Source organism: Ipomoea nil, unplaced genomic scaffold (assembly GCF_001879475.1).
Source record: "Ipomoea nil cultivar Tokyo-kokei standard unplaced genomic scaffold, Asagao_1.1 scaffold3069, whole genome shotgun sequence".
In the NCBI taxonomy this organism is placed as follows: Eukaryota; Viridiplantae; Streptophyta; class Magnoliopsida; order Solanales; family Convolvulaceae; genus Ipomoea; species Ipomoea nil.
In genome coordinates this window covers 3333320-3343406 of record NW_017619497.1, presented here as the reverse complement: position 1 = coordinate 3343406, position 10087 = coordinate 3333320, and the positions used below count along the sequence as shown (strand labels likewise).

General features: G+C 36.7%; 2 protein-coding genes across 2 annotated transcripts; both read right to left on the bottom strand.

Moving 5' to 3' along the window:
- Nucleotides 1-1680: 1680 nt before the first annotated feature.
- LOC109165763 (monodehydroascorbate reductase 5, mitochondrial) lies at nucleotides 1681-6398 on the bottom strand. The gene is made up of 17 exons (XM_019314681.1): nucleotides 6184-6398; nucleotides 5928-6096; nucleotides 5732-5831; nucleotides 5366-5443; nucleotides 5141-5212; nucleotides 4715-4833; nucleotides 4530-4614; nucleotides 4297-4386; nucleotides 3832-3933; nucleotides 3633-3722; nucleotides 3410-3490; nucleotides 3203-3274; nucleotides 3031-3125; nucleotides 2826-2914; nucleotides 2664-2726; nucleotides 2438-2478; nucleotides 1681-2122 (listed from the first exon to the last, which is right to left on the bottom strand). Exons 1-17 carry the CDS (start codon nucleotides 6191-6193, stop codon nucleotides 1991-1993), a joined length of 1488 nt encoding a protein of 495 aa, XP_019170226.1. The 5' UTR covers nucleotides 6194-6398; the 3' UTR covers nucleotides 1681-1990.
- A 1515-nt stretch (nucleotides 6399-7913) lies between these two features.
- LOC109165765 lies at nucleotides 7914-9564 on the bottom strand. Its single transcript, XM_019314684.1, has one exon. The coding sequence runs from the start codon at nucleotides 9243-9245 to the stop codon at nucleotides 8037-8039; it is 1209 nt and encodes a 402-aa protein (XP_019170229.1). The 5' UTR covers nucleotides 9246-9564; the 3' UTR covers nucleotides 7914-8036.
- Nucleotides 9565-10087: the final 523 nt, after the last annotated feature.

Genomic DNA, 10087 nt, shown 5'->3' with positions numbered 1-10087 from the left:
ACTTATGACTAGAGCTTTGTTGCATCAAAAGAGCTGAAAATCCGAACCTCACCATCTTCAAATAAAAATAAAAATAAAAACTGATTACAATATAATCTAATAATAAAAATAAACACTACAACTGACAAGAAAAAGGAAAACTTACTATCAAGAATCCTAGCTCTGCATAACTGAACCAAAAGTATGTGGAGCTCTACCGAGCTGGAATTAAAATATGGTAGCAGCTGATCAACATGATCATCCCACACAACAATACAATGCAGTTGATTTTCACTGAAAATGCATAATATATATCATATACAATAAAGAAAACAAAGTTTAACTCACAATATATATATATATATATATATATATATATATATATATATATATATATATATTATTGTACTTACCTTGCATCTTCCATAACAAAATCAATTAATCTAGCAACCCTTCCACCAACATTTCTCTCCAAGGGAGAGTAGATTTCTAACTACTTTGGCAATTACATCTAAAAATAAACATGCATAATTTGAAATACGATTAGATTTATACATAAATAACTATAAATTCGAATAACTAATAATCTAAAAATAGACATGCCTAATTAGAATTACAATTAGAATTATATATATATAAATATATAAATAACTATAAATTCGAATAATTAATAATCTAATAACATAGCTAAACATTCTCATCAACATCTTGTTGGAGTAGCAATAAGGAAAAAGACTTAATACGGAACACTTGATTAGGAAAATCAAGACTCTTGTACTCCTTAACCAAAGTATCATGTTTAAACTTGACGATATAACGGTGCAAACTGGTCTTACATTTGAAGAAATTGGTGATACAAAGAAAGTTTTTTTTATGCCATATACCCCCTCCTTAAACTTTACTAGTATATTTCTGGACATGCTTCTTAGATATGTGAGCATGTATAAAAGTACCCTATATTCATAACCAATAAAAGATTCAGAATAACATTAAACAAAAAAAACAATACAAATCACTTATTTAATTACCACTAACCTTTTCATCATGAAATAAGCATTCTATACTCTTGACGCCTTTTTTGTTTTATTGTTTTTAGGTACTGCATATATTCGCACCAAAGCGGAGCCTAATTGCTTTGGTCGTAAAATCAGGGTTCAGTTGAGATGCAAGAACAAATTGGCCAGCCATTCTAAAGGGATCAACATGCAATATGAGAGATTGTCTTATATCTTAGTGGTGTATATGAATGGCACAATGTAATTGTATGTATATATATACAACAAAAGTAATCATCAGGTTGTGGCTACTGCCGTGAACCTAAATAGGCCTAAAAAGTAGTAATCGTTTTCTAAGAACGGCATTTAATACAGATCAGAACTAAAACATCAATGAGATCAAATATAGCAATAAAAAAGACCAAATAGGATTAAACTCCTAATTAATATGAATGATTAAAACTGAGAAATAAATACAATAATTAATTTCAACCGATGACAAAAAAAAATTCAAAAAATTAGTAATGATTACAATCTCATCCAAATTGTTTAACTTTTCTGCCGACACGTTTTAGGCCAAATCCCATGGTTTTATTGTTCTGATGGATGTAGTAACAAGAGAAGAATGGCTAAAAGTATTGCAAACAGAAATCAGAGTTAGTACTTAGTATAAACCATTCCAAAGGCATTTTGGAAGTGCAAAAGATCACTCTAACTCAATAAGTTTTTATTAGAAATCAATCAGAGCACAAAGTGAACACTAAATACTAATCCACTTAAAAAAAAAAAAAAACATTTTATTTTTAGAGATTATCCAACTAATACAGTGTGATTAAAATCCATCCCTCCTCTCTCTCTCTCTCTCTAGGTTGCATAAATTGGAATGGTTGGATACTTATAGGAGGGCAGGTTGAACTCCAAAGAATGGATAAAACTCATGGATAGCCAGGACTATCTTTTGCCAGAGCCATTGAAATAAGTACAGAGATGCCAGTTGTGATGGCTGACCTTGTGGACTAAACAGTAGCTTTAGCACCAAGGGAAGCTTGAGCAATTTCCAGAGCCTCTTCGACAGATGATGCGCTTTGAAGTTTGGCTATGTCAATAAAAGGCTGATTCCTTGCTAGTTTAGGAAGCAGTTGGAATTCCTAAAATAAAAAGGGAAAAAAAAAAAATCAGCATGCATTCACACCGTAGGAAATCATACCTATATAGTTCAAACTTCTTGCCACCTTTTAAAACCATTATAAATTGTTCAAAACAGGAGATGCAACTTCAGGTCTGTTGACTATAGTGGCATAGACGGTTTTATATCTTGATTTTCAAATTTTGCTTCAGTATGTTCAGTAATACACTAGGGATAGGGACCATGTGGTCATTTCCTCATTTCCAGAATTATTAGAAACAATGGAACAAACTAAACATGGTTTGATCTGCCAATTCCATCTTGGGAATACACATACCTCAGGACTTCCACTTTCAAGAAGAACCCCCTTCAGTTTACCTGCAACAAAGTAGAAACATCAACAATTATTTTTTTCCTCTCTTCTATATTAAAGTGCCCCTCCACTCTAGGTGCCTGAGATTTCGAACATAAATAAATAGGAAGAGGAAAGGCACCTATGAGAACATAGAATCATCAACAAATTTTTACATAATAAATGGATGGACATGTTATCAAAACAGTACCTGAGTCGATCCAAAACGTTGCAATCTTTGGATCAAAATTCCCAATTTCAACAGTCTCACCAACTGTTAATTTGAAGTCATTTAAATTAGCACCAACCACAATATTACAAAGCATCTGGAAAAGAATCTCTGACAGTTAAAATAGCAACGACAAATCATTACCATTGTCCCCAAAAAATTGCCACCAGACTTTCCTTGGGCTTCCTTCATATTCAAAAACCCTTGAATAGAAGTACGGGAGATAATCATATCTGGATACCAGGCAGGACCACATTACTCGATCAGAAGTTCACAACCAAACAGAACTTTAATCTAGTCCATATAAAGTAGTTGTTCTGCATTTAGAATGGAACAAAAACAAACTTACGTGTGAGTGTGTGCGGTCAATAGTGATTTTACGCAATGCTGTGCTGATTTACGAGCATGATCAACATGCTCCACTCGTGCAGTTCGGTTGTAAATCTGTACGACGTCCATTAGACACAGTTGAAGCAAGAAAAATTAACTAAAACTTTTAAGTGGCAATTGAGAATGCGAACCTTCAATGGAAATGCTGCGACATCTCCAATAGCAAAAATTCCCGGTATGCTTGTTCTGAACTGACCATCAACCTGAAATGTAAGGTTTAGAGAGCATTTTTCAGGACCACAGATGCAGGACCTACAATTCCTTTAATTGAGGGGTTTATGGCATTTGATACTCAAGGACATCAGTCATCACCAAAGATGATAGAATTTGGCACTAACCTGTATTCCACCCACAGTATTATTTAAGCCAACAGTTTCAAATGGACTGACAGCAGGTTTTGCTCCAATGCCAACAACCACCTGAAGATTAAAGAACAAATAAAATGCTATCAATAATTCAGAAGCTTCTTACTTTTGGAGTGCACTCCCAACTTTGTAGTCCTTATGATGATATATGGCATGAGGAATAACAGTAATATATAATTAACTACAGATCCATTACCGTGTCTGCTTCAATGACAGATCCATCTCCAAGTTTAACCCCAGCTACACGTCCATCAGGACCACTTTCTAAATGTTTTATTGAAGCACCCTGGAAGTAATAATTCAGTTTCAAAGATAATCAGATTTTCAATCATACAAAGTAATTTCACACAAGAGTAACTATTGAAGGAAACTAAAATAGAGGAGAGAGAGAGAACCTTAACAAATTTGACACCATTTTCTGTATATAGATGTTCATACTTGTGTGCAAGGGAAGAAGTGAATAATCTAGGCAGTAGATGCTCCTCAGGGAAAATTACCTATATTTTAATAGACAATTTCCGTTAAAACGGATTAACATAAGAGTAGCCTTTAAGACGAGGTGATAAAAAAAATGATATGCTTGACATATCAATTTTATGGCAAATAGCACTAAATCACTCAAGTTTCTGGGTTGTAGGTAACAGGAAGGGTCACCAAGAATTATGCATCAAATTGATGTAGGAGTTTATGCGACTTACCATTCATCATTCCTAAAAATGACATTCTATTGTCTTATGCACATGCCTTTTTTGTCTATTTACATCATTTCATGTTCTTGTCAACTAACAGAAATTTGGATTCACATTGTTATTATGATTCATGCCTAACAAAATAAAACAGGGAACACATCAAGTGCTTACAGTTGTATCAAGTTTCCAACCAACTGCAGCTGCAGCCACTTCCATACCGATGTAGCCACCCCCAACAACTACAACCTTCTTTGCTTTCTCCTAGGGAAAAAAAAAACTGAATGGATTACAAGTTGAACAAGATTTGTATTCCAGCTTATTTGACAAAGTTTCATTTGATTATAAACTTTACTTGAATGATTTTTTCATGTACCAATGTTTCTAAAGTGTATGGGCAACAATACCAGTGAGGATATAAGTGAATCTGCATCTGCAACATCCCGAATATAGTGAACACCAGGTAATCCCCCTCCAATTTTCTCTGGGAATCTAAGACCAAGAGAGATTGAGTGTGGATTTCTTCATTAAAATTTAAAAATTTCCATTTAATATTGAAAAATGCAAAGACCAGAAAAAGTAACTAGAATACCTAGAGGCTGTACACCCAGTAGCTATAATAAGAGTTCCAAACTTGAGCAATTTTCCAGAATTTGTTGTCAAAGTCTGTTTTTCTATATCAATGCCTGTTACTGGATCTTCATACACCATCTGAATAAATATGAATTCTGTTACCATTACATGATAGACCATAGGAATGCATACACGATAAAGATAGGTAAACACCATCTCTTAACCTACATGACATATCTCAAAGATTTCGGAGAGCTGATTCTTAAGATTCTTGCCATACATAAGTAACACTATGGAAGACTTGACAACACCTAGTGATAATTTCATGGTGAGGGACTATATGTCTATACTAGTTATTTCTCATTAGTGATTCCAACTAGAGTAGGAAAACAATGTCAGTAACCTAGATATGACAATGCATCAAATAGAATACAAATAAAATTACCTCTATCCCTTGCTCTTTGTACCAGTCAGGAGTCTGTCTCTCCCCACCTGAGCCAACACAAGTATGAAAGCCCTAAATCACAAAACAATAAAATGAATCCTCAGTAAAGTCCAAATCATGTTCACTGTTGTTAACAACTTCTAACATTGATGATAAAGTGACAACACTTGAAATTAGTTCCATAGAGCAAATGAAGCTACACCAAACCAAGAAAATTGAGCTCACCGGCAAGCGTGCAGGCTTCTTATCCACAGGGAATAGATAAGCTTTTGTCAATGCTGGACGCTCATATGGAGCATATGCCTGTAATCATACACAAATCAATTCATTCTACCACAATCCACACAAGTAAAAGAAAACCACCTTGATCAAGAAATATAACAACAGAATAGCAATAATATTAATCATTAACATCTTTAAAAGCAAAGCATGATTAGAAAACCTTTCTATCAAAAAGGAGGGATGGAGTCATATTAAGTGGACTACTAAAAAAAATTTAAGTGCGCAACTCCAACTCCAGATTATAGATCAAAGTTATCAAACAAGGCCACGAAATTTCAACTTTGATCTAAAAAGAAGTCAATGATTCACCTCTTTGGAAACAATGCAAAGCTTCCCATTAGCCTGCCCATGTTCGACGAAAGTCCGAGCAGCATATCCAGCAGAGTTTCCTCCTCCAACTATCACGTATCTAGCAATTGATCATATGGAATTCAAACTCTCAATTACAACAACAATCACAACAATACAAACTAAACAGGGAAAAAAACAACAGTATAATAGTTACTCTCTATTCTCATTGGCGAAAGACGAAGAAGCAGCAACAACGAAGCTTCTCCGGAAGGTTCTGGAAGGAAGCTGAGGAGTCCGATGGAGAGAAGACGATTGCGGACACCACAGTGAGAGGCCGTGCTTCAACGGCATTGCGTTACACATAGCCGCCATTAATCTACGAACTGCAACTTGGTAAATCAGCAGATGGGAATATAGTAAGGGGTTTTGACGAGAATCGGAGAATGAAGAAAACTAGAGGTAAGCGAGACCTGAAGACATTGATGATCCAACTTAATTAATAGTTACTTAATAAAATAATTATTAAATGTGTAACAGTAACAATTGTTTAGGGTGGCTCTAAGAAGCGGTGAAGAGTCGGGCCAGCCGCGAGAGCCTATTCGTTCTGGTGATAAGACGCCATGGAACTGCACGCCAGTCGCCAGTGCTATGCTCCCAGTTTTTCTCCTCTTCATCTTTGACCTTTCGGTAGACATCTGCCATTAGCGTTTCCCCACGCAGCTCCACAGTATTCTCCTCTACTGGCCCAACTTGTATTGGGCCACAATAGTGTAAAATGTCCAGCTCTTTTGGCCCACGTAAATTTCCATCCATTGTTATATTGTAGAATGTAGATGCCAATTTATATCATGGACAAGGATCCACGTAACATTATGGACTCTAAATCGGAACGATAAAGTATAAAATTTATGCTCGTAAAATATATAATTTTATAACACAAAATACAAAAAATCACAACAAGACACATACAACTGTTATATATTTACTTATTTTTTAAATATGATTTAGGTTATTACTTATTAGGTACATAGTTTGTGTTCATAGACACGGAATTTCACAACATAAGACACATAAATTCATAACATAAGACACAATTACTAATTCATTTTAGTTGCAAAATTCATACTCTTAAAATACAGAATTTCATAACACAAGATACAAACTTCACAACATAAGACACATGCACCAATGTTCACAATAGAATGTGAACCCTGGTCCACGGTATTAAAATTGTATTGTAAACAATGGTTTACAAAGCGCATGGTGGATTATATCTAAATTACGTACCTTCAAAATTAATAAATTATATATGTATTACAAATTAATATATTATTTACAAAATTTACTTACATCAATTGTCTACCTTAACAAGTTAAATATAATCCTGGTCCATAGTATAATGATTGGGACATTTAATTATTATTTTTTTAATGAGTTAATACCCAAAATCGTCCTCCACTATAGTGGTTTTTCTCAATTTCGTCCTAAACGACTTTGGTGACCTAATATCGTCCCAGACTTTTGTATTTCGCTCAATTTAGTCCCAAATTTTTGTGTTTTTGCTCAATTTAGTCCCTCATTTGTTATTCTGTCCATTTGGTGTTAAATAAATAGACAATTCAGTAATTTTAATATTGGCATCTCTTTACTCATAGACATGTGAACTGCGAAATCCCTTCTTCTTTTTTTTTTTTACGAATTACTCCAGAATTACTCCTAAAACTGCGAATATAAAATTTGATTTGTAGGTCCGGGAGTAAATCTGGGTGTAATTCGTATAAGAAAGATGAATTTCGCACTTCACAAGTTGAAAGTAAAGAGAGATCAATATTAACATTACTGAATTGTCCCTTAATACACTAATTTGACGGAATAACAAATGGAGGACTAAATTGAGCGAAACACAAAAGTCTGGGACGATATTAGGTCACCAAAGTCGTTTAGGACGAAATTGAGAAAAACCACTATAATCGAGGACAATTTTGGGTATTAACTCTTTTTTTAATTATGGAAAAAGATGTGAATGGCATATTGGCAATTTGGCATGTTGGATAATTTGTCTAAATAATTACCTATTGATGGAAATTTTAAGATAATAGTGAAAAGAAGAAAAACGCGTAAAGAATTTCAGAATTACAATTGTGCAATTCTGTTTATTTCTAACTTTCTAAGTCAGGAGGATATGGAAGAATTTGTGATCTTAATAAAAAAGAATTTTAATAATAAGATCTTAAAGGTGTGAATAACTCTAAGTACCCTACAGATTCATCAAAACAATCCTAAAAATACAGTGGGTGCAAAATTTGGAAAGCCTGTCTCAGTCTCAATATGGAACCGGGGCGGACATTTTGCCAACTTGATCAAGAACGTCCAAAACTTCAGCCCTGCTCCTCACGATCCTATGAAACACTTCTCTTACTTGTTGCTGCAATGGAAGCAGCCCGTCGTCCATTTTCCGGCAAATATCCGACATCTCCGACACCTGCATCGCCACTTCGTCCGCCTTTTCTTCCTCCAACGGGAACTGAAACGAGTCGGCGAATTCGATCAGTGACTGGGCGGCTTTCTCCATCCTTTGCACCTCTTCTAGCAGCCCGGAGACCCCTTTCTTCTCCTTCTTTTTCCACTCCTCCGCGATCTTCTCGTGAAGCCCGATCATGGCTTGCGCCCAGGTGAGCTGCCGGGGGACGGGGAAATGGGTGGAGAGCCCGGTTCTTTCCTGGCAGGGGATCGCGGCCACCAGCGCCCACATTACGAACACGAGGACCGTGCTCATGATGTAGACCGGCAGCGCCGTGGTCTCGCCGCCGCGCGGCGCCACGAGATTGGAGGACATGGCTTGGATCTGTTTGGCGGCGGACCAGGACTTGGCGACGGACCACGACAGCGACCGGAAACTCCCGGCGGCTCTGTCCTTGTTGGTAGAACCGCCGCCGCCGCGGCGGCCGAACGACCAGCTCCGCTCCGAGAGTTTCCCGTGGCTCGCGTTGTTCTCCTTGTCGTCGAGCGTCATCGACGTCATCAGCGTATTCAACGCCTTCTTGGCGCGCCGAACTTGCCCGTCCCCCAACGGCTTCTGCTCCAGAGACGTGACGGCGATCTGCGCCAGCTTCTGCCAGTGCCGGACCAGCTCCACGCCGTGACTAACGGCGTTACAAATGTCGAGCGCCTTAACGGAGCGGTCAAGGATATCCGGGATGAGCCGATCGAGCGGCGGCTTCGAGAACTGCAACGGGTCACGCCCGATAAGAACCACCGCTTTAAACTCGGCCTCGCAGAGGAGGAACGCGTCTAGAAGTTTCCTGAACCAGGAGATGGAGAGGAGCGGCGCGTGGTCGCACGCCGGCGAATCAGCCACGTCGCCGTCGCCTGCGCCGCCGGTTTTGGGTAGGAGCTCGGAGAACCGGTCGGCGACGTGTTTCTGGAAGAATTCGAGATCTTCGAGCTCTTGGTCATGGTTGTTGCTTTCGACGGATACCACCTGGTTGCGGCGGATGCTGATGCGGTTCAAGAACGAACCTTGATCCGTCATGGTTAACTAACGTTGTTGTTGGGTGGAGAATTCAGTTAAGAATTTTGTGATTTGTGAGGAGAGAGAACTAACATTAGAGCGCGTAGAAGGTACTGGGAATATATTGGGGAAGAAGAAAGAGCGTTTATTATTCAGAGCGCGTAGAGGAAGTTATAATATATATGGTTGGGTGGTTAATCAGTTTAAGGTTGTCGGAAAAAAAGAAGACCGTTTCTCGTTGCTTGCCTTTGGTCCACTCTTGAACGATAGATGCGCACACTTCTTCTTTGTCTGCCAGAATTGCCCTTCTCCCTTTGCCAACTACATTACCAGTTTACCACCAGTCCACCAGCGTCGAATTCTTTAAAATTTAAAAAATTATATTTTTTCTATTTGGTTGATTTTTATTTATTTTTAAACATGAACATATATCTATTAAAAGTTATTTCTTTTAAAAGATTACTAATTCTAATTATTATTATTATCATTATGATTACTATTATTTTTAAAATAAAATCATAAATTAAAATTTATAAAGGTATAAAGATTAATAATTATTATAATAAAAAGATGTAATAAATATTTTTAACTTGTAACTTATTATGATAAAAATAAATACATAAATTGACAAAAATAATAATTTTAATGTTTTGGGTTATGGGTCAAGCCAATCCATGTTAAGAATTTTATTATTTGGCACAACATGATTGTCCACTTTCCAAGGTGGACACGGTTCCAAAACTGTTCACAATTATGAATATATAGTTCAAAAATTATGAACATATAGTTCTATAATTATGAACATAGAGTTGTGAACATAATTACGAACATATAGTTCTGTAATTATAAATATAGAGATTTAA

What these genes read in the sequence shown, in the direction of transcription:
- LOC109165765 (XM_019314684.1), bottom strand. Translation starts at nt 9,245, where the DNA reads ATGACGGATCAAGGTTCGTTCTTGAACCGCATCAGCATCCGCCGCAAC.
- LOC109165763 (XM_019314681.1), bottom strand. An exon ending in ATTCACTTATATCCTCACTG is followed by an intron (nt 4,387 to 4,529) that starts GTATTGTTGCCC and finishes TTTTTTCCCTAG; the next exon opens with GAGAAAGCAAAGAAGGTTGT. An exon ending in TTGACCGCACACACTCACAC is followed by an intron (nt 2,915 to 3,030) that starts GTAAGTTTGTTT and finishes CCTGGTATCCAG; the next exon opens with ATATGATTATCTCCCGTACT.